The sequence below is a fragment of the Mus musculus genome, chromosome 12 (genome assembly GCF_000001635.26).
Source record: "Mus musculus strain C57BL/6J chromosome 12, GRCm38.p6 C57BL/6J".
In the NCBI taxonomy this organism is placed as follows: domain Eukaryota; kingdom Metazoa; phylum Chordata; class Mammalia; order Rodentia; family Muridae; genus Mus; species Mus musculus.
The window spans coordinates 118,279,614-118,304,219 of NC_000078.6; the positions used below are offsets into that span (position 1 = coordinate 118,279,614).

The 24,606-nt window shown below is 41.1% G+C and overlaps 1 protein-coding gene across 3 annotated transcripts in view; it reads right to left on the reverse strand.

The window, feature by feature from the left end:
- Window positions 1–21,827, reverse strand: part of Sp4 (trans-acting transcription factor 4) — a 69,755-nt gene extending 47,928 nt beyond the window's left edge. For 2 of the 3 annotated variants that reach the window (NM_001166385.2, NM_009239.4), the window contains exons 1-3: window positions 21,614–21,827; window positions 21,086–21,195; window positions 19,025–20,579 (exon numbers count right to left, since the gene is read on the reverse strand). In NM_001166385.2, the coding sequence (NP_001159857.2) occupies window positions 19,025–20,579; window positions 21,086–21,195; window positions 21,614–21,620 (1,672 nt within the window). In that variant the 5' untranslated portion in view covers window positions 21,621–21,827. The remainder of the gene's footprint in view (window positions 1–19,024; window positions 20,580–21,085; window positions 21,196–21,613) is intronic. The other variant, XM_017315007.2, reaches the window with a different exon arrangement.
- Window positions 21,828–24,606: the final 2,779 nt, after the last annotated feature.

Consider the following 24,606-nt stretch of genomic DNA (forward strand, 5'->3'; position numbering starts at 1 on the left):
ACTATCATTCCATGATTCAAGGTTGTGTTGTTAAAATGATAAAAAACAACAACAAAAAACCTTGCTAAGCATTTTATCCAATCCAATTAAAGAAAAAGAAAATCAATGAAGTGAATGCAGTCTGGCTTCAGCTATAGATTTCCCAGTTCATCAGATCAATGCTAAATGTACAAATTTTTCTAGATTGTTTACTTAATGTTTTGTTAAAACAATTCTAATTCAAAGAGAGAAAGGAAGGAAGGAAGGAAGAAAAAGAGTGAGTGAGAGAGAGGGAAGGAAGAAGGGAACTTTTCTCATTATGGAAATTTCAAGTAACCTGAGAAAGCAATATACAATTCTAGAAGAACAGGCCAAGATACGGTATAAGCAAGATATTCACTGGAAAAGATTTAATGGCCTTTCTCACTAAGTTAAAACCTATTTAAGCATCAAGTGCAGAACACATCAGTTTAACCTAATCCTACCTTTCACATAATTACAATTTTTCACCTATTCAAGGATATGAGCAAGCTTACATGTCTACATGGAAACCATTTCTTAGGCCTCATTATCTTCATTTATTCTTTGAAATGTAGAAAGCCAACCATAAATCCCTGTTTACATAAAGATCCAACAATATAAAATCCATAAAGCCCTACCACCACTCTTGCATACACTTATCTTTTAATATTCTGGGTGCCCCAACCCAAAAAATAAGCAAAGAACAAAACAATTATATAGCACACTCTACTCCCTAATCACTTTGGGTGTGTGTTAAATGTGCGTGCGTACCTGGGTGTGTTGTACACATGTGTGTGCATACAAAGGTCCATGTCAGGTGTCTTTTTAACCACTCTCCACCTTAACTGTTGATACAGGATCTCTCACTGAACCTGGAGCTTGCTGACTGGCAAGACTGGCCAGTTTTGTCTTTATTCCCCAGTGCTAGAGTTACAGAAGAATGGCCATGTCCATGCGAATAATCACGTCACATGGGTGACAGAGATCTGAACTTAGTTCTCATGTGTGCCAGACAAGCACTTTACCAACTGAGTCAAGAGACTTAATTTTTCATTATAGTTCACTGACCCTCCCACACCAACTTTTCTTCTACCTATCTCTGTTTATGATTATTTGACACTAATTTATCAAAAATGCAAATGGAACTGTGGAAGTGGCTCAGCAGGTAAAAACTGCTTGCTGTGCAAGCCCAATGACCCAAGTTCAGTCCCCAGAACCCATATAAAAAGCAAGATGTGGTGGTGTGCATAAATAAACCTAGCATTCCAGGGCAAGATGGGAGGGGAAAACAACAGAAATTTCCTGGTAGCTACACTACAGTGCAGCTAATCTGGAATATGTACTGCAGCAGTACAAAAAAAATCAGACTCAGCCTCAATAAAGAGGAAAGGAACAATGCCCCCAGTGTCCTCTGACCTCATGCACACCATGTTGTGTGCTTGTGTTATTCCCCTCCCCACCCCACCCCCAGAAAGTTTTACACTGGCTTATGGTTGTTACAAGTTTCTAAGTTGCAAATCTACTCCTGAAAACAAAATTAAAAAAAAAAAAGTATAACGAAGGATATTGTTACAGGTAGTTAAAGAGACATACTGGGTTATGCTATTAAATAAAATGTATGAAATAAAATTTAAATTAGCATATTAAAATTTAAGCTTAGTTTTTTCTAGAAATTATTCTATATATTAGATCAATTCCTTGACAACTAAATCACTACCACCAGACATAGGAAGAGACATAATAAATTTTAAGACCTTATTTTCTTGAGGAGAAAAGCCAGCAACACTTGTCTGTAATTTTTTTTTTTCCTAACAAAAAGTGTATCTTTAACCCAGAAGGACTTAAAGCTGATTATCTTGACTTTGCCCGGTGATTTGGATAAAACACATCCAATATGGGCTTTAACTTTGTTGTTGTTATTTTTAAAATAAACAACAATAGGTGAAACAAGGTTACATGTTAGACTTTGGATCTGAAATGTCTCCTACAAGCTTATTACTTAACACTTACTCCACAGCTGGTAGCACTGCTCTGAGTTCTGGAAATTCTTGGGAGGTGGGAACACATTGGAGGTAATACTGGTTACTAGTTCCTATTCTCTGTGGAAGTTAAAGACCTTTTCCTACATATACTCCTGCAACCATGATGTTCAGTCTATGGTTAGTTGGACTCATGCAACCAATTTTAGCAAAACATCATGGCTACATATATGTAAATATTCACCTGCACGCATGGATGCATGCATAATCGTACCTCAGCACCAATCTGACTCAGTTCAAATGCCTTAAAAAACAAAAACAAAAACAAAACAACTCTCCTTAATACTATTACTTAGCAGTAAAATGTTTTGGCTAAGACTAGCTTTTAAAAAATATACATATAAACAATCTTCCAGTGATTCAAAATAATGTTTTGGTAGAAAATATCCACTAAACAGTTTGTTACTTACAGTTTACAAGAGGAGGAGCCAAACCATGCCACAGATTTAGGAGGAGACACATGGGGAAGCAATGGGTGAATATCAGGAAGTAGAGGGGAAAGAACTGAGGGAAAAAGCTGTTAGTGTGGTGTCTGCAGGAAGGAGTATGTAGGACATGGTAAGCAAGATTAGAGTAGGCTAGTTTAACTAATTCACAGGGCTCTAGGACATGGCTGCTGCTCCTAACCATCTGGTTTAGCGTGAGTGGCTTGAATGACAGGAGCATCATAAAAAAGAAAGTACTCAGATGGTAAAGTGTTTGCTGTCCAGCATGAGAACATGCATTCAATCCTTGGCACCCATGCACATAAAATGCTAGGCACAGTGGCATCTGCTTGCAATCCCAGCACTGGGGAGATAGAGAAAAGAAATTCTAGGGTTCACTGGCTGGCCAGCCTATCTGAGTTAGTGAGCCCCAAGTGCCTAGCTAGTAACAATAGCTAGTAGCAACAGCAAGAGGCAGCCCTGTCAGGGCCAGTAAGGCTTCAGAGAGCAAAGCATCATTTTGAGACCTTATCTCAATAAATAAGGTGAAGCAGGCTGCAGATACCTTAGGAAGAAAACATGCTTGCTATGTAAGTACAAGAATGTGAGCTTGGATTTCAACACCCATGTAAAAAACAGGGTATGGCCAGGAGTGCCTGTAATACTAGAAGTGTGTGTATGTGGTGGGAATGGCGTAGGAACACTAGGGTTTATTGAATACCAGCATAGGCTCAGCTTTAGTGAGGCACTGTGTTGTGGTAACTCAGTTACAATAATTAAAAGCTGCACACCTCAATTGGGCAGATTTACTACTACATTGCTCTATTTCCCAGCTATGATATATCTTGTTACTTGCAGCTTCTCCAGGTCATGCGCTTCTGTTCCATCTTCTACCTCCTCTTTCTCTGCCATCTTCTGCTCCCCCACCCCCCACCACATTTCCCTACTCTTTCCCTAGCCCCACCTTTCCCTTCCATTGCCCAACCACCAGCTCTAGTCTTTACTGACCAGTTAAAATGGGGAGAAAGTTCACATGAAATCAGCTGAGTATGTGATCTACTCCTCAGGACAGCCCCTCTTGAGGAAGCAGAATTAACACCAGAATACAAACATCACAAGGCAACCAACAGCAGTAAGGTTTCAATGAATTGATCAGAGTGACACAAGCAAGACACCCACCATCCTCTTCTGGCATCTACACACACCTGCACATATGCAGACAACCATTGTACAGATGCACACACAAATGAAACAAAATCAAATATACTGGGGCTGCAGAGATGGCTTTGCCCTTAAGAACTCTTGATCTTGCAGAAGACCTGGGTTTAGTTCCCAGTACCCACAAAGCAGCTCACAATCACTATAACTTATTACAGAGTATCTTAGTATCCTTTTTTGGCCCTTGCAGGAAGCAGGAACACACATAGTATATACACATGCACACAAGCAAAACACTCATACATATAAAATAAAGGTAAATGAATCTTTAAACAGGTAGAAGGCTCATGAGAATTAACTGAGGTTGAAGCTCAGGCCTCCGTATACACACACAAATATTTATACACAAGGAAAGATGAAAAAAGAGGGATCAAGGTCCAGATTTATTTGTACTGGAAATCTCACTGGCAGGATAACTACCATCACTTCAAACTGGGTAACTACAGGAGAGGCAGTAGGGCCTCAGATAGCAAAGCATCAGCAAACATAAAAGACATGCTTAAAATACTATTTAAGGCAAGTAACAAAAATATATTCTTAATGCTACTATATATTTTCACTGCAGTTATAGATGTAAGTTGCCACATAGCAAGGAATAAGAGGGAAAATACTAAATATATACACATAAATTCAGAAGACTAAAGGCAAACATAGTAACAAGACATCTATTCAGTGCTCTGGCACTTACAGAACATTTTCACATATACTATTCATTGACTCCTCAGAAAAACTGCCTGCTGTGCAGGCGAAACCTTCATTTTACAGTTGTTTATAAGGGGATTCAAGGTACACAGTAGAAACCCCCACATGTCACTAGCAGAATGGGACAGTTTAGGTGTTATTCACTGCTATTTTCTGTAATACCACAACATCCCCTCAGCTGAACCTAATCTACAGAGTACACAGAAATAAGATTATTCATTCCTGAACACCAAAGACCGCTCAATGATCTTACAGCAACAAGTGTGAATAACCTAATGAAACAACATGAGATGCTTGATAGCTCTTTAAACACAAATCTCTACTAGGAGTGGGATACTAAGTTGTTTTTTTTTTTTAACTTAGAGTTTCTATAACACTAGTGTGCTAGACCTCACATAACATTTGATACATATAAAAAATTTATTTCTCAGTAATAATTGTTAAATACATAGTTTTAAAATGTGTTCCTATAAATCTGGATTAATCTACAAAATTAAAGCAAATACAATATTTAAAACTATTGTTCAGAGTGGGTGTTAAGCATCCTTGCCAGAAACGTAATTGAGGTAATAATGTATTTTCAAATTACCTATATTTAACCATACCATGATATACAAATACTTCAAAACTTCATGTTGTACATGACTAATATAAGTTATTTCATATTTCAATTAGGAATAAGCAAAAAGCATGATTATAAAGTTTTAAACTAAAATCTCTGTATTTTATCACAATTTTATTTTTGAAGAGTAGTTTCACAGGGAGCCATTCTATTCATGCACCCATTGACTTTAATATAACGCATTTCAAGATGCATTTTCTTGCCAAGGTATATTCAGAACCCAGTATTACACTCTTGTTTGTGTGAGCAGATGAAAAGCCACAGTAACTCTCCTTGCTTTACCTACCTCTAAAAGAAAATTATGAAGTTCTAGAAAATGAAGACAGCACCCTGCTCTTCTGAGAACATCTGACTATAAATCAGCCATGACAGTCTTCACCTGCTAGAATAGGAAGTAAAAAGCTTTCTCCTTTTAAAATAAGAACCAAGGTCCACCTAAGACTTGTGTTTCTAAATTTCTATATTTTACAACAACCACTCGGCAGGTTCTTTAGTAGACCTAGTCGTGAGCTAAGGAAATAAATCAGAGTACAAGACAGCTACTGAAAACAGGCAGCAAGAACTACCTTAAACTCCTTGAAGCCCGGAACTGGCTTCTGTAAAGGCTACAAAGCTTGCTGGATAAGTGACCTCTCTGCAAGGTTACCGTTGCTGGCAGTAGTTACTGTCACAGGGATTTGCTGCTTGTACATTGGAGAGCTCAGATCTTTGCAAGCATAGTCCCTGGTTTGAATGCTAGTGCTTGTCGAGGTCATGTACACCTGTTAGCACCATGGAGGCTGTGGTAGGAGATTACAAGTTCGAGGCTATCCTGGGCCTATAGCAAGTTCCAAGATACATAATGAGACCCTATCCAAAACTAAGGAAATCAAAATAAAAAGATCAACTGTCACTGAACAGAAATCTTTGATGTGTCTGATGCCAAAGGCAATGGAGGTTGTGAGATAAGGGCCAGATGGCAACCTAAGTGTCCAGGGTTTAGGGCCCTCACTCCCATGCACACTGTTCCTTTGGTTGGATATGTGGGTATTTACAAGGATGCTAGCAAAGAAACCATTGCCTAAAACATTCTGGAAGTCCACAGTAATGACTCAAGCCAAGATATGTTCTCTCTAGAGACTTGTAAGATTTGCCAAAAGAACCAAAAATTCTTGCGATTTCTTGAAATACTGATAGGCTTCATTCACAGTTCAAGTTCAGAAAGGAATCAATTTTAAAACTAGCAGTATTAGTGAATGAACATTTCCCTGAGTTTTCCTCTTGACATCCTAAAATTAAGTTCAACCTGGTATACATTTATACTTTGAATTACAGTATTTTAACAATGAGAGAAATATCACCGCTATTTAAATTTAGCAATCACATATAGTATTAACTTAGATGAAAGAACCTCCTCCCAAAACCAAACCACACCAAGCAGTCACATAGGTGGTAACATACACCTGAACCTCAAGCCCTGCTTTGAGAAGTGGAAAGAGGAAGGTCAGGAGTTTGAGGCCAGACTAAAAAGGGGGCTGGGAGAGGGGAGGAAGAGCGGAAAGAACAGAAGGACAGGAGAGGCAGTGGCTGCTGCTGGCATCAAGATCCCATTCCCATAGGCACACACTGTTTAAAGGCAGAGACAAACTACTACTTAAAATTCTTAAAATTTACTCAAAGTTTCTGTATGTGTGTACGTGTGTGCATGTAGCCAAAACATATTTTTACTAGCCTCAAATTTCCAATCAAAATAAGACTTCAAATTCATAAAATGTATTTTGTACTCTAATTTCCTATTTGGTATATGCACTTGACCACATGGTCTGCTAAAGACCCAGGGACCCATATCTCAATAATAAATTACAGTATCTCAATTACAGTGGCATATGTGAAATGCTGCTGCTTAGCTGCAGTGCACAAGCTTGTTTATGTAGCAGTCCTGTAAGGAGTTTCCTAACTTTCTATCTGTATAGTCTCAGCCATGAAGACTCATCTTTGACAGCTTTGCTTTCTTAGTTCTAGAAAGTGAAGGCCCCATCTCTGCTTTCCTTAAAGGGCTGAAATGGGTTAACACGAGTCCTTAAACATATGAGAGACAATAAATTAAATCTGCAAATAACCACAGGAATCAAACACTGAAGTATACAGCCAACACATAGAAAATCAGTCAGTGGTAAGAAAAGATTTCTAGAGCCACGGAGATTCTGGGTCAGTCATTTACTGTGTGGCCTTGAGCAAGTTATTCCACTCTAGACTTTAACTTTTACACCTGAGAGAAGGAATGGCATCAATATTTACCTTCCACTGTGCTCTAAAGATTAAATGAGTTATTGTGTCAGGCACTGCACTATAAACACGCAGTAAATGTCAGACAAAATATAAACCAGCTAAAGGGTACCCTCTTAATACTTTTATTCCTGAAAGAAAACAGAGATTTCCTTCCCCATTAGAGACATTCATAATAGGGAGTTCATAAAGAAAACATTAAGCTGCACAGCATTGATGTATCTATCTGCTGACTGGTATGGTCCACCAGTGAGGAGTACACAAGATGACTAAGTTTACCAAGGGCTTACTAAAACCATTTACCTGCCTTATTGTTAAAAATCAAGACACACAGTAACATTCTAATGAAGACAAGTGAGAGAATTTCTAGAAGTAATACAGAATGCTTTAACTTTGTAAAAATAAAATCACAAACATACTGTCATTATTTATAGAATGCCAACTGTTTAAATCTCAAATGGTTCACATACAAACTAAGATAGCTGGGAAAGCCCATCAGACTTATAAATCACTTGATGTGGGACTCCTAAATCAATCCAGTTAGTACTTAAGAATTATACTCATCTAAATCTTCCCTCTTTTCTCTTCTTCAATTCCCTGGAGTAGACCTCCTTATCCAAACCTGAACAGAGGTCACCCCTCCAGCCCCACACCAAGTACAGGCAGTCTCGTATCACAGCAAAAGCTATCTAGCTCCTATACACCTGTGCATAAGCAGCTCTGCTTCTGTAAACAAAAGCTATGGTGACTGGACTCAGAATTTATAAAAAACACACTGAACCTCTTTGACTGGCTACATTACAAAGAATCTATATAATTTCAGAGGGACAGACTATGTTTTCCATTTCTCCTAAAACCCGCACCATCTGGAAATTACCAAAACAGATAAGTCATATATGTGAGTATGTATACAATATGTGTGTGCACATATGTATATATGTACATATATATACATATATATATTCCCTTTATTAAGTACTATTCTCTATTATGATCATGTATTCTCATTCCTTCTGTTCTAAGGACCCCATTCTCCTAAGAAATCAAAGTTCTCTCCACCTGTGTACTTTCTCTTAGTTCAGTATCAAAATAACAGACACTAAAAACAATGGTTACTGGAGGTAGAAGGTATATTACACATACTTGTATGTATGTATATATAAGACAGAACTACAGCCTACATCAAATTCATAATTCTATCCTAAATATATTATTATTCCCTGATCTACGTATACATGTTACACATAAAAATTACTACTTGAAGCCAGGTGTGCTGGTGCATGCCTTTGATGCCAGCAACTCAAGAGGCAGAGGCAGGAGGATCCCTGATTTCAAGCCAGCTTAACTAATCCACATAAGTTCTCGGGTTATATATGTAGTAAAACCCAGTTGAAGCCAACACATGTGCATGCGTGTGTACACATACACACACACACACACACACACACACACACACACACACCACACTTAATTGAAATTCCAAACTATATGTCAATGTACAACTAAAAATGCTTTTCTTCATCCTCCTGACCTTGTACTTCTCTTCATTCCCACCCAAAAATAATGTAACTGGGACTAATTCTTCTTTCTTATGGGTTTCCAGAGTCTTCATTCATTGCTTTTAAAAGCAAGTACTACATGGTATTATAATTACACATATGTGTATATATAAAATTATATATAATTAACTTGTAATCTAAATGTAAAAAATAAAAAATATATTCTAATTGGTCTAAGATGGAAGTGACCATAAGAAGATATTCTGCTAACTAAAGTATCAAATGACTTTGATTATTAAGGCATTTTAATTTGAAAAGATTTTAAGTAAGTGTGAAAACTTAGTTCTTACAAGGTCTCCTACAACAGAGTAAATATCCTTGAGGGGGTGGGGCAGGGAGAGAAAGCAGTCCCCTCACCCTCAGCTTCAGTTTCTCAGTGCCCATTACAATGCAGACACACAAAAGGAGAAAGAAAGAACACCTTAGGTTTTGATCTAATTCTTGCCATTTCTTTCATATCAATAATATTTTTCAAATAACCATATACTTCCTCATCACAGCCACTTCATGACTAAGTTAATAGCAGGTCTATTCTTCTATAGAGTATACAAAAGAGATTACCTTGCTTGTGTGTTAGCTATAAACCTCCCTGTGAGGGCTTTATGCTTTTTCAATTTTCGGTCCCAGTAAGCTTTTCCAAGTTCAGGGCTTGACTCAAGATACCCTCTTCACCTCTCCACTCCCATAGACTCAAAGTCCACTTTGCAGTCCAATCATTAAGGCCTGTTTAAAGTCCTATCTCTAGCAGAGTGCTTTACCTACATACATCACTTCCCCAAAGTCACCAGTCCCTGAACTCTAATGCTACTTTCTACACTTCAAAACTCACTACTTAAAAGTACAAACTTTTTCAGGCAGTTGCAGATTCATACAAGCATATCATGTACTTAGCTATATGTCCCTAACACAAGCATCCTTTCAAGAACGGTGAATATTTCCAGGGTAAAGTTAAGAAAAGAGCAGGCATTTACTTCTTACTACAAGAAAGTAATGCTTCTGGTATGCTTGTAGACATACCTATCCCAGTATCCTTAGTTGTACTTTACCAAAGCTTTCTGATCTCTGTTTTACAAATTTCACTTAAGATGTAAGTGAAATTGCTTATAAAAATAAAAATACTGACAACCAAAGTAGTGTTTCACCACTTGACTATTTTACATTCTTCTAGTGAATGGTACTCCATAGAAATTTTACCACGATACTTCCTTGCACAAATAGTTTTAATTATAATATAAAAGTCCTCCCTAAACATGTTATCTGGTCTCATCTGTGTAACACTTTGAAGTAAAGAAGGGACATGTTTGCCTAGTAACAGCTAATGGGACCATGAATGGAGGGTAGCATTTGAGCAAAATCTAAGTTCCTAGTCTTGTTACCTATATCTGCAGTTACCAAAAGTAAACACACTTCTGGAGCCCATATCCCTCTATCAAGCTTATTACATCCCTGGGGGAAAAGAACCTTCACATATTTGAATTACCATTCTTTTTCCTTACTCAAAATGTCCTTTGGTCTGAATATTTAAAAATACTACCCTACTAGCTATTTTGAGCTCATAAAACAACAAACAAAACAAAGACCCCCACACATTCTGGGTCTGTATACTCCAAACTTAAAGCCGGGAGTGCCTTCAAGGTGTTAAGGCTCAATTAGTATCCTCCATTTCTACCTGTTCTAATTCACTTAAGAAAGAACAATCACACTGTTCACAGAGAAGTGGTAACATCTAACAACATAGTTAAAGACTTAAAAGAATCTTAACTACAAATTCAGTGTTGGACCCTAAAAATGCATATAAAGATATTAATGTTTTCCCATTCATCAAACTAAAGAGCGAGTAACAGGAAACTAATACTAGGAATTCGGAATGAAACAGAGAGCAGAGACATACCTGTGAACTAAACTAATACACTCACTGCATAATAGAGTTAACCATAGATTACTTCTATAATAATAAGTGTAATGTCACCCTAACCATCCTCCATTCCTGGTAATATGGCCATGTAAGTTTAAGAGTTACTGTGTGCTCTGGCCATAGGCTAAACAGACATACCCAATATAGGACCAGAAATTCAAATATCCATGCTCTTAGGTTTTAGAATTAGATCCAAACTTTCTATACGGCATGAGCAGTTTAGTCTACAATCTCTAACAGATGGGTAATCCAGCCTTTAATGATAAAAGATAACCCCTAAGAAACAAATCATCCCATTAGTGTACAGCTCGTCTCATTTCTGCCCCTCCTCACCTCTGTAAATATGTAACACAAACATACTCTGTTTCCCAGGGTCAGAACAGAACTATTTCCACTTTACAGACTGAAGACAGTATCATACCTCCTCTTGTTTCTATTTAACAGTAAAAAGACTCACTCTGATTATTGCTAGTATTAAGTATTTTCTACTCTTCACCCCAGAAACCCTTGCCATGATCACCAGCTTATTACTAACTCGATGGAAATGTGCCACCCAGGACCACACACAGCAGTGCGGCAGCGATCAAACACAAGGAATACAAACAAAGCTTTAATCTCAACCCACATTAAGCCAGTAAGTTCCATTTGCACTAGTCCTGCTGCCAAAGTCAGGTTTTCCATCCTGTGGGTACATAATTCCCCCTACTTTAAGTGGAGTATCCTATCTGCTTTACCCATCTCGGCAGCCATGATCCCAGCCTATTAAAGCACTCTGAATCTCAGTTCTACCTCCTATCATACTGGCACCATCTCCCAGCCTTTTCTCATTTGTGAATGCAGAAAATAAGGCCATTCCTTCTGCTCAGCACTTAAAGGGCAATGGGAGAGCCGGGCATGGTGGCGCACGCCTTTAATCCCAGCACTCAGGAGGCAGAGGCTGGCGAATTTCTGAGTTGGAGGCCAGCCTGGTCTACAGAGTGAGTTCCAGGACAGCCAGGGCTACGTAGAGAAACTCTGTCTCAAAAAAACAAAAAAACAAACAAACAAACAAAAAAAAGGCAATGGGGGGAAGAGTTACACTGTATCAAGAATAGAATCTCATACTAAAGCATTAGACACTGCTAGTAAGTGATTTTTTTTCATTCAATTGTGTAGCTAGCTATGAGTCTTTGAGAAGTTATGACCAGAAATGTTAGTATGACAGTGCACACCTGTATCCCCAGCACTTAGAGGTGGGAGGCAGGAGGATCAAGAATTTAAGGCCAAGGCTGGCAATGGCTAAGAAGGTAAAAGTACTTGCCACCAAGCATAATGACCTGAGTTCTATTCCTATGACCCAAATCTGAGAAGATAACTGCCCTCTAGTCTCCGCATGTGCTATACTCCCTTCTCACATACAAAACGTTTAAATATATTTTTAAAAAGTTTAATACCGGCCAGGCGTGGTGGCACACACCTTTAATCCCAGCACTTGGGAGGCAGAGGCAGGAAGATTTCTGAGTTCAAGGTTAGCCTGGTTTACAGAGTGAGTTCCAGGACAGCCAGGGCTACACAGAGAAACCCTGTCTTAGGGGAAAAAAAAAGTTTAATACCACCTTCCACTCCATAGCCAGTTGCAGCACAGCAACTGGGTTGCCTGACCCTATCTGCAGACACATAAAATAAAGCAAAGGAACGTCACTGACACACTCCATGTGGCTACCTGACACCTCTTCAATAAGCTCAAACTGTAAACTAAGATGGACACTTGAGACCTCGGTGAGAGGCACAGGATTGGGAATGAAAACAAAGCACGACACTTTAAGAATAACCCTGGGGTAGGGGCTGTGATTGGGATGTAATGTGAATAAAACAAAAAACTTAAAAAAGAACACTATCAAAGCAAAAAACACATACTAATATCAGATTTTAAAAACACCTTCTACAATTGCTAAGGCTAAGGAAAACTGAGGACAAGACACCCTTCTTCAGTGGCCTTATCCTTGCAGACTTTTGTCTGTTATGTAGTAGTCCCAGAATCAAACATGACATGAAATTGTCACTCTCCCACTGACTGGCAGAAGATATTCGTTCCTAAAGAAATTAAAGCTCAGTGAGACAGTTGGTAGGATAGTCACAACACCCACCCATAAAATGGTACGGTGTGCCTAATATTATAAACATAAACTCAGTACCTAATACATATGAGGTACAGTAAATGCTTGTTTTCTTCCTCCATAGGCAACACTTTTTAAAAATGTCCATATATGATGTGCACACCCATACCATTCTAGTCCGGGGAAGCTTGGTAAAAGGATGATGCCAGCCTGGACTCTAGTGAGTTTAAGGCCAGTCAGGGCTACTTAGCAAGATCCTTTTGTCTTTTTTTTTTTTTTTCTTTAAATTCATTTCTAGCTATTGTTTCAAAAATAAGTAAGTAAATGTCCCTGGTCCACGGATCATACACAGAATTTACTAATATCATTAGATACAGACTTTTTTTTTTTTGAGATAGTGTCTCTGTGTACTCCAAGTTGTGGTGAAATTAATTATGTAGGCTAGACTGGCCTCGAATTCATGGCAACTCTCCTGCCCAAGCCTCTCTTGAATGCCGAGACTATTGGCCCGACACCCTGTCCACTTAAACTTAGTCTTTCAAGATGAGAAAAATAATACCATCTAGGTCCTACCACTAAGTTCAGTAACAACAGACCTAGAGAGCTGTATTTTACAACAGTATTATAGTTAGTATGCTAACACTGGATATCCAGGTGAGGAGACAGGAACGGTCTATCTGTGAGAAGACACATATGATAATTCTAATTCTCTAAGTCCTAAGTTCAGTTTTATTTTCTCACCTGCTAATAAAAGATTTGGATAAGCTAGAAATAAGGTGGAAAAACAGCCCTAACCTGCGTGGAAGTCAAGATGATACATGTTTTTCAACCCTTCTGAGCTTGTTTGTTCAGGGCTAAGGAGTGAGGGTAGGAGAGAAAGGCCTGCGTGTGAGTGTGTGTGTTTGTGTATATATGTATACATATACATACATGTATTTGGTTTTTTGGGATAGGGTTTCACTGTGTAACTTGCTTTGTAGATGAGGTTGGCCTCGAACTCAAAAAGATCCATCCACCTCCCTCTGCCTCCTGAGTGCTGGGATTAAAGGCATGCACCACCATGCTCAGCTTCAAGTATATATTAAATTGCCTTAGTAATTCCAATTTCATTAAACTTTCATCTCACCATGTACACGTTCCTTTGATAATGTTTGCTCATTCCCTCAGCAGCACACATTATGTGCATCACAGACCAGAAAAGCATACATGTCTATGTCAGTGCTTTATGAGTCATCCCCAGGTACTCAGTGCAGCATTGGAGAGCCTGACCCATATCTCTGTCTTTACTAAAAACAGTAAAGCAAACTTTCATAGCAATATGAAAAGGTCACAACTATAATCTCCGAGGTCTTTTCCAACTAAAAAGCTATCAGTTGGTAAAACTGCTATTTCTGCAAGATCTACCCATGGCATCTTCCCTAGCTTCCTTTCCAATCATACTTCCTTTTTCATTTTCTCTTCACTCTGTCTTAATGCTTGTCCCAATATTCCTTAAGTATTACTTTTATACTCTCTAAATTAGAAACTAATAACCAGCCAAAACACTTGAACCTTAGTATTCCTGAAAGTATACCACCTAGGCTTAATGTAAATATGAGACAAGCCTCATACTAACATAGTTAGGGAGACCCTGTCATTTAAAAAGGCAAAACAAACAAACAATTTGAAAAGAAGATAAGTGTTCTTCGTTTGCCCTTCAACCCCACATAAAAGATATTGTCTTAGTTAGGGTTAGTATTGCTGTGATGAAATACCAGACCAAAACCAACTTGGGCTGGAAAAAGTTTATTTAGCTTATATTTTGAGTAACAATCCACTGAGGAGAGCCAAGGCAGAAACTCAAACTTGAAGGTAGGAACGGATGCAGAGGCCATGGAAGAGTGCTGCTTACTGCCTTGCTCACCATAGCTTGCTCAGCCTGCTTTCTTATGGAACCAGGACCACCAAACCAGGAATGGCCCCACCCACAATGGGCTGAGCTCTCCTACAATGATGACTAAGAAAATGCCCTATAGGCCTGAGTACAGCCTAATCTTATGAATCTTATGGTTCTCTCTCTCTCTCTCTCTCTCTCTCTCTCTCTCTCTCTCTCTCCCTCCCTCCCTCTCTCCCTCCCTCCTTCCCTCCCTCCCCTCTCCCTCCCCTCTCTCTCTCCCTCTCGCCCCCCCCCCCCCCCCCCCGACATGGTTTCTCTATACAGCCCTGGCTGTCCTGGAACTCACTCTGTAGACCAGGCTGGCCTCAAACTCAGAAATCTACCTGCCTCTGCCTCCCAAGTGCTAGGATTAAAGGCATGCTGGGGAGCATTTTTCTCAATTGAGGTTCCCTCCTCTCAGATGACTAACCTGTGTCAGGTGGACATAAAGCAAGCCAGCAGAGATGTCCTTTAAAAATTAATGTGGCTTTACACGGTATTTTTTATCTTCTATGAAAATGTTTCTGAAGGATAAAGTCAAGTTGGTAGTTAAGAACCTAAACTTAAGTCCCCTATAATGAAGTCCAATCTATTGACCCAGTATTAGAAGATTTTATTGAAAAGGTAACAGAAATAACTGACTCATCTGAAAAGGAAATAACCAAGTACATGTGTGAGGATCCCATATACAAGTATGGTTTTCAGATACCTAAAAAGGGAAATCCAAACCAATACAATATATACAACAAAGAAAAACACTATCTGGGTTAAATGTCAAGCCAATTTTCTACTCTGAGTAATTCAGAAGAAAAGGCAGATGTTAAAAAAGTTGATTCCCTCTAAGTTACATTTGGACTTTTAAATTAAATGTAAGCTTTATGTTCTCTGGTTCCCATTTTTAAACAGTTATTAAGAACTGGCACTTCCATTCCTGGCTTCAAACTATATATCCAGGTTTTAGACTTTAATTCCCTATAAAAAGTAAAGGAATTATGTAAGAGACAAGTTCTTGAATAGCCAGCAACATCTTATCAAGTGTCAACCTCCTTCATGGGAAAACTAGCATAAAAATTTAGTTTCAACTGAAACTGACAAACAGTCACTTAATCAAGCAGAAGGGCTATGGCATGATAGTGTGGTCCCCTCTGGGTTAATTACTGAGATGGAAACCAAGAGTCCCTACTAACTCTCATTTATAAAAAGATGTAATTCCTAGAGACCAGAGGGCACTGAAAGAATACTGGCAGAACTTTTATTCTTACTTAGTTAAAACAGAACTCAAGAGCCCTGCCTACCTCTGCCACCCCCCACTAGGATTAAAGGCACAAACCACCACATCTGGCTGAAATAAAGGTCAATAAACACTGTTGTTATCCATCAAATTCTTCTTCCCAATAAGAAGAGGGTACAAGTATTTAATTATGACTATACTCCCAACTAATTAGATGACAGATGCTGAATTTTGAAATCAGGATTTTCAGGTGAGACCAGAGCAAAGAGAGATACTTTACTGAATATATTACCAAGGAAAAAAAAAAGATGTCATTTCATAAAAGTATGAAGCCTCCAGCTTCAAAATCTGGGTTTATCTAGCTGACTGCCTTGCATGATTCTTCCTCTGCTGTCTGTATCATGCAGACCTCCTCCACTTCCTGAAAAGGTAAAATGAGCCTGGACCATAAAAAAATGTTAAGCCTTGTTCATGAGCTAGCCATTATTCTGTAAAAAGTTATTAACAATTTTTCTAAGCGCTGATATTTTTCATGAGTCTATTTTCACTTGTATGTAGAAGCTAAAACATTGTTTAAAAAAATAAGAAAAGAAAAAAAGGGGGCTAGGGATGCAGCTCAGCAACATATAAAATCCTGAGTTTGATCCCTAGTTCCCTATAAATCAGGCATGGTGGTACAGCACTGGGGAGTTAGAATTAGGAGGATTCAGAAGGAGTTCAAGCCCTTCCTCAGCTACCTAGTGACTGTGAAGGCCAACCTGGACCATGTGAAAGAAACCCTGTCTGAAAAGGAAAAGTGAAAGTAGAGACTAAAACACTGGTTACCAGAATGAGGGAAGAAGGAAAGTAGAAGTAATGTCTAATACTCAACTACGACGCAGTGGGATAGCTGTGGTTGACAGTAATTAAGTAGCAAACAGAATTTTGAATGTTCCCAAAACAAAAAAATGACAAATGTCTAAGGTGATGACATAGGCACCTAAAGTACCAACAAAATTTTACATGGTTGGATTTCAGTGGGGAGGAAATTCTTCATATGTAAAGTTTTCCTCATACACTTAAGCAGATCTCTTCAACTATGTGAACTCTTCAGTAAAAAATGTGCCCATGAAAATATAAGAATAACATATCTACTGGGAGTGTTTGGAATAGTCCGTGGGAAATGGTTAGTAAGGGGACTGGCATATGTGACAGTAAAACTTGCTCTGGGGCACATATGAACAGGCTTAGCACCCACTGGCTTCCACATTCCACCTTCTGATTCACTGTTGATTAGACCCTTGATTCCCAAACTTTATGTAGTTTAAGAATCACTTGGAAAAATCTAAAGAGCAAATTATTTTACTATTCTACCTCTGCCCCCAAATTTTACTCCTAGAAATTTCATCTTACATTATTTATAATGCAACATTCCAGGAGTTTAGGGGGAAGGAGTCAGAATATTGAATTATCTTCAGTTAGTAAGAGGAAACCTCTGGACTGCAAAATATTAATTAGAGAGCAGAAGAACTGACCATTTCTAACCTAGATTACAAATTACTCAATGCTATGAGCCACAATTCAGTAATGTTTAGCAGGCAAGATGAAATGTAAATAATTTCTACTTTGACAATGCAAAGTATTACTCAAACCACCAAAACCAGACACTGCTCTGAAATTTCTAGTTAGCATTAATGTTTAGTATGAGCAGTGTAAAGACTGGAAACAGAACCATCACTTACACACTTGGGTTCTAAAAGTATTAGGGGAAGAATCACACCCAGTATACTGGTGATATACACTGTCAACGTAAGAGCCACTAGCTAAATGTAACTGCTTAAATAAAACTCAAAATTCAATTCCTCAGGCCATTTTCACCATGCCTTATATGCTTAATCACTCCATAACTAGTGGATAATACCAGATAGGACAGAGATGCCACATCTTGATCAAACATCACACAACGTTCTATTGGGTGGTTCTCCTGAATGGACAGGCTATCTTTAGATAATGTAATTTTACAAGCACGAATCGGCTTGAATTATTAACTGTGAAGAACCTTATCTTAATTTTTCTGCATCTTATTTCAAGATAGGTCATTCAAAAAGGACAAGCATACTCAAATTACCAAAGTAGAAAATTTTAGTTAATAAAAAGTGAAAAGATCAAAGGTACTAAAATCTTATCCAGTTTTCACTAAGTCAGAATCAATGAAGTCTAAATATTGGTAAAATGAAACCACTCCCCAAAAAGATTATACTACTTAATTGAACTAGGTTTTTTAAGTACTTTAGAAGTTATCTAATTATATTGATAAGAAATAGCAACTGCTTTTATAGCTGGTTTAAAACAACATGGCCACAATTAGTTCAAGTTAATGACATTTTACTACCTACATTTTTAATTGCTTTTCACCAACTTAACACTAGACACGTTCAGATAATGGAAGGACAAAAAGACTTTTCCTTAAATTTTATATACCAAAGACCATTAAAGTCACAATCCTGACTGTAGCAAAAATACAGGCATAAAAACTTAATGAAACAATTTGCAAGTTAAATTTCTATCTTAACTACAACAGTATTTGGTTCAAAACTACTGTACATTAAAGCAAAAATACCTTAAAGACAAAACGCAAAAATGTAAGAAGGCCCAATTAAAAAGCCTTATTATGGAGAATTAACATACTACAAACTCACAACCATATACCAATGCAAGGTAAATCAATTTTCTATCAGAAGAGATGATGAGCTCATTTTCCCAAACGGTTCAAGTGTACTCAAATACGATCTCTATAATTATGGTTCTAATCGGAAAATGATGCTTTATGAAATAATTTAATTATTTACCCAGCTCAACACACAAAACTGAGTCTTAAAAGCTACAGAAATAAAGAGGTCACAATGATAACTACATCTAGTTGCTGGTATAATAGTCCAGTTTTTTAATCCCTTTCCAGTATATATACATCAGAGGTGTATCAAACCTAAAAGATAGCCCTGAGCAATAACTCTGTTACTAATCCCTCCTAATAATGGGTTAAAAAGATGTAGCTTACCTGCAACACTAGTGATTGTTACTGGAACTCCCTGAACTTGAACACCCGCAGCACCCAGGTTGGCAACGCTCACTGTCTGAAGGTTAGGCACTGATGCAAGCTGGGCAGTATTCAAAGTTATTGGGGCACCAGCAACAGCCACAGGAGCAATCTGAGCAAGAGTTGTGCCACCACTTGAAGACACTGGGGTGATGGTTAACTGCTGGGATAACCCAGCATTCTGAACTTGCAAATTTGAAAGACTTTGAATATTCTGGACCTGGACAGTTTGCCAGCTGATTTGCCCTGAAGGTGTTAAAGTTGGAGCCCTGATAAGTACCTGAGTCGGGTTTACTGCTTGAAGTTGAACATTCTGCAAAGGCTGCTGCTGGATGGTCTGAATTGTCTGCCCTGACTGGAGCTGAAATGACTGTGGTGGGATAGCTTGAATAATCTGCTGCTGAGGCTGCTGGATCTGGATTTGCTGCAGGATAGGCTGGCCTACAATCTGTACTTGTTGAAGGGAATTTGACTGGTCTTGTGCATTCTGAATTCCGTTGGACTGAAGCTGGCTGGAGCTCTGGGCTTCAGACTCAGTAGCAGCAGGTGTCTGTGGTTCTTCAATGGTGCGTTCAGAACTACTGGCTGATGTGCTTGCATACTGGCCTGTATCTGCTGAGCTCACTAATGTGTCACTGCTCGTCAGAGTTGTTGATGCGGTGGTTGTGCAGGTAGTAGAGGAGGAGGGCGATTCAGGCATAGTACTGGCGGGAGCAGTGCTGGTGGTGGGCGTAGAAACTAACTGATTCCCATTGGAAGTCCCACTGTCAGTAGTAGTAGTAGGCTGGCCGACTTGTCCAGTCCCTCCTCCAGCAGTCACGTTATTTATTACTGGCAAAGCTAAAGTCACTCCTCCAATGTTAATTGGTAGGGTTGTTACAACTTGAGCCTGAGTACCAGGAAGGGTCTGCAATTGCAATGGTATTGAAACGCCAGGTCTAATTTGTACTGGAACTGTCTGATTTGCCAGGTTTTGAGCAAGGATATTCCCAGAAGCTGTCCTGTTAGCAGCCGTGAGGATAGCTTGATTATTACCTGCAGAAATGAGCTGAATTTGACCCTGCAAATCCTGTAGAGATGAACTACTAGTTGGGTTGATTTGAATTTGCTGGCCTTCCACCGTCTGAAGTTGGGGGATCACTTGGTACTGTACACTACCGCTTGGGTTTTGTACTTGTATGACTTGAAATTGATTAGGGGTGGAAGGATTACCTGATTTAGTTTTTGTAGGAGAGGAACTCCCGTTATTACTGCTGGAAGAACTAGATGAACTAGAAGCTGGCTGAGAAACGTTATTTTCTTTTGAAGCAGGAGGAGTGGAGGCAACAAGTTGCCAAGCGTTTCCAGCAAGCTGCGTCGTCACCAGTTCTAGCTGCTGTGGCTGATTCTGAAGTTGCACCAATCCTTGGCTTGGATCTATAATAATCTGCTGTTGTCCAGTTGCTTGATTTTCACCAGGAGTCCCTATTTTGCTGCAAGTAGCTGCCAGTAAAGCCAGAGGAGAGGGCTGAGAGTCCTACCCAAAATGGGAGGGGAAAGGAGAGGGAGGGGAAAAAAGTGGGCGGATTTAGTGGAAGACAGCAGTCGGGAGGGGGTTATTTATTTTGAGAGCTCTAAGTATCAGAACACACTCAATAGGCAGCAGAATTAAAAAGGAAATATGAACAAAAGCAGGTGATAGAAGCTATATGAATAAAAAGGCAAGTCCTATTACATAAAGTTTAAATAAAAAGGAATTTTCTGGTAAACTTTCTTAAAGTGTTATTCTTCTAAACTCAAAATGCCCTTGGGAAAATAGACACCTTCTTCTAACAGTCTGAATTCCTGGTGTAATATAAACATCGTTATAGCCTCAACGATGGGAAATCTTCAAGAATTTACGATTTAAGTTCCTCACTCAGAAAGATGCTTTGAATGGATAAACATTTTTATTCTGTTCTTTACTTCTGGGTACTTAAAGAGCATAACTCCCTCTCTTCCCTAAAGCTTTGTGTTGAATTTTCTTTTAACGTTTGCTTTTACCTGGGAGCCTGAGGTTTTGGGTTTTTTATTGTTATTCTCTGGCTCAGAGGTTTTCCCTCCTTCTGTAGCCATCGCCGCTGCCGCCTCCTCCTCCTCCTCCTTCTTCTGATCTGCAACAACCCCCCACCACCACCAACACACACGACAACAGGTTATTAGGATTATTATTATTCGTTCTCCTCCCTTCTTCCCCCTCCCTCCTCTTGAACATTAATCTCCGTAAACCCGCGATCCGTGCACACCGGCAGGGGGTGGGGGAGAAGGAGGGTAGGGAGGAGGGGGCTCTCACGAAACGTGGTTTGAAACCCGACCCATAGGCTCCAGAGCAACACCCAGAAGGAGGTTGTTCTAGCTCAGACATTAAGACAAAACACAGCCCTCCTTCCCTCCCCCTGGTTCCCTCCCGCCCTCTCCTCCTCCCCTTCCAGCATCTCGGCGGCCCCGGGGGAGGGGGAAGCGAGCAGGGTCTGGGGAGGGAGGGACGAAGGGAGGCGGTGAAGGAGACCGAGGGGGGTGGAGAATACGTACCGCTCATCCCGCATTAACAGGACAAACCCTCTCAGAGACACTGGGATAGAGGTGGGTGGGGGTGGGGGCGAGGCGGGAGGAGAGGCCGGTCCCGCCCGCCCGCGGTGGCTCGGAGGAGGCTGTAGCTGGCACAGGCTCTGCCTCTTTTTCCGCGAATGGCCGCCGCTGGGCTGTGGCGTAGCAGCTCCTCTCTCCGCCCGAGCCCGGCTGACTCGCCCTTGATTGACAGCGGCGGCGCGCGGCGAGGGCGGCGGCGCGGGCCGGGGGGCGGAGCCAGGGCGGCGCGAGCGCGGCGACTCCCCACCCCCCTCGGCCTGCCTCCGCCGGCGCCGCCGACTCTCCACCCCTTCCCCCAGCGGATTGGCCGCCGACCTGCCGGGGCCGGGGCGCTGGGGCCGCCCTTTCTCCTCCCCTTTGCCCGGCTGGTGCTCGCTGCTGTTCGGCTTCTGCCTTCCCGGCCCGCGGAGCGTGCCCTCTCGGTGAGCTAGCTGCGGTTTGCTGCCGGCAGGCCCTCCATACAGCCAAACTTGTTGTCTCAGGATATCCCGCCCCCTACTCAGTTCCCGGCGCCCTCCACTCAAAAGCGCGCCGCAGCATCCTGCGAGGGGCCGCGGAAGGAAGACATGGAGCTAGGCTTAAGGGAGAGGAGCGGGGCGAGCGCGGGGAAGCGTGAGCTCCCTGCGATCCCGTGGTCTGAGTGGACTGCCAGCTGCCCCCTCGGCGTGAGCATGGCTTTTCCTAAGGCGCATCCGGACCCGGGCGCCCTTTTTCCCTGGCTCGGCTCTCATTGGATGAGGCCGCTGACGCACAGTGAGTCGTGGGAGGAGGCGGGCGGGCCTCTCCCGCAAAGGCTTTCGGGCCTCGTAGTTTTTGACGGCTATTCCGATTGAGGCACCGCCTTCCTCCCGCCCCCGAACGCGGCCTGGCTGCGGAGCCTAGAGCTGCCCGAGGGGGCGGTGGCAGCAGGGCGTGGCCGGGGCCGAGTGGGAGTTGAACCCCGCGCGGGGGGGAGGGAGAAATGGGTGTTGTTTGCCTGGGCCTATCGGCCGAGTGGGGCTGCCCGAACCGCCTCTGCCACCGCCCCCTCAGCTGAAAGCCGCTCCCCGCGGGGCGAGCTCACACCCGGAGCGCGCGGCGATTGAGCGGACCGAGGTGTTGGGAGGCGGGGTCTGGTGTCCTCGGGGTTTGAATGAAGCTGACTTGGGGTACATCCCCTTCGCCCTGCTTTCTTTGCTCACCTAGCTTGCCGGGGCCTCCGGTCTCAGCGCGAGGCCTGTGTTCCCACCGAGCAGGAGCTTCCATTTTATTTGTCGTATCTCTGGCTGGCTGCTGGTGCAGATTAGTGACTTGTCTTCTAGGGTGGCCACGAGTGCGCCTTAGAGTCTGCGTTCTTGGCGCGCTTCTCGCTCCTAGAGGTCTCACAAGGTTGTCCGGGCAAAGGAAAGCCTGGCTGCATGTGGGTCAGCTCTGGTCATGGTTTTAGCGTAAGCTTCTAGGCAAGTGGAATTCACAGCTAGCTGCGCAAAGCACTTTGTCAAATGCTCCTGAACCGGCCCCTAGCTTCTCTCCAAAGACATGAAATCAAGATACCAGGGACCGACCATATGAGCGACTGATGAAGTGTACCAAAGCTGGAAATAAGTCCCTAAAAAGAACCTTGGGACAGGACACCATTACACACTAGGCTTAAAGCGTTCCACATTTATTGACGTGGACCCCACATTCAGCTTTGGGTGTTTTTGTCTGGTGCCTGAGGTCTGACATATTGTAAGAGTGAGTGAGGAGTCTGGTTCTGTACTTTACTAGTGTTTCCTTGCTCAAGTATTTAGGGTGATGACAAAGCTGTAGCAGTAAAGTAAAGAAGCTGGAGTAAATTACAATGTTGCCTACTCCATTTTATGAGCTGAAGATACTATAGTAATCTCCTCCCATACACATCCCAATTCACTAGATCTTAGAAAGCTCAGAAGTGCTTGCTATATTATAGATACACAGTCTCACCTCAAGCACCGCCCCGATCCAGTTCGCCATAGTGACTGAAGACCAGGCATGAATTGGAGAGTTCCTTGTGGTTCTCTTTAGACAACTTGCCTTAGAGAAGTAATCGCAGCGTATTTAGATTTACAAAATGTCCTAAAGGTTCTGCTCCCTGTTGGTAAGTACTGGTATCCAGGAAACAGGGACAACCCTAACTTTTCTGAGGACCAAGAGCTGCAAGTTTCTAGCTGAATGTTTGCATCCCCAAGACCTAAACTCTGATACTGGGACTCTGTCCCTTGATTTTTGGAGTCAAGAGTCTTTGGTGCATTGTGGTTAGATGAGGTCACTCATGAATAAAACTTAGCAATCTTAGAACTTCTATCCTTTATTTTGCTGCCCCCCCATGTGAAGTACAATGACCACAAGACCCTCTCCAGAACCTGACAGTCCATGTCTTTATATCAGGCTCCTTCTAAAACGGTTAAAATAAACTGTTGTTGATAAGCTCTGGGTTGTGTTATAGCAGCCAGAGCTGATTAAAACACTGGCTGAGTCTTGAGACCTGGTGACAAATAAACTGCTTCTTAGGAACTCTTATCATATTATTATCCATGTAACAGAAGGCTTAGCTAGATGAGATATTGCCAAGAGGACAGCCACTCCCGTAGTACCATCCTAATTTAACCTATGTACTGTTGTACTGTGGTTGGCTTAATATTTCTTTAAATCGTTTTGCTTGATTTTATAGCAGTTATTTTAAGAATTTTATATTAGCTGAGCATGGTGGCTCATTCCTTCAATTCCAGCACTTGGGAGGCAGAAGCAAGTGGATCTTGTGAGTTTGAGGATAGCCTCGTCTATATAATGAGTTCCAGGCCGGGCCAGCCAACCAATATAGTAGGGCACTTTCCTTAAAATCTGATGAAAACCAGTTCTGCTATAGAAATGACAATCCCTAACAAAGACTCTCCTTTGACCAAACTTGAGCCATCCTCTAAATCTTATTTCTAACT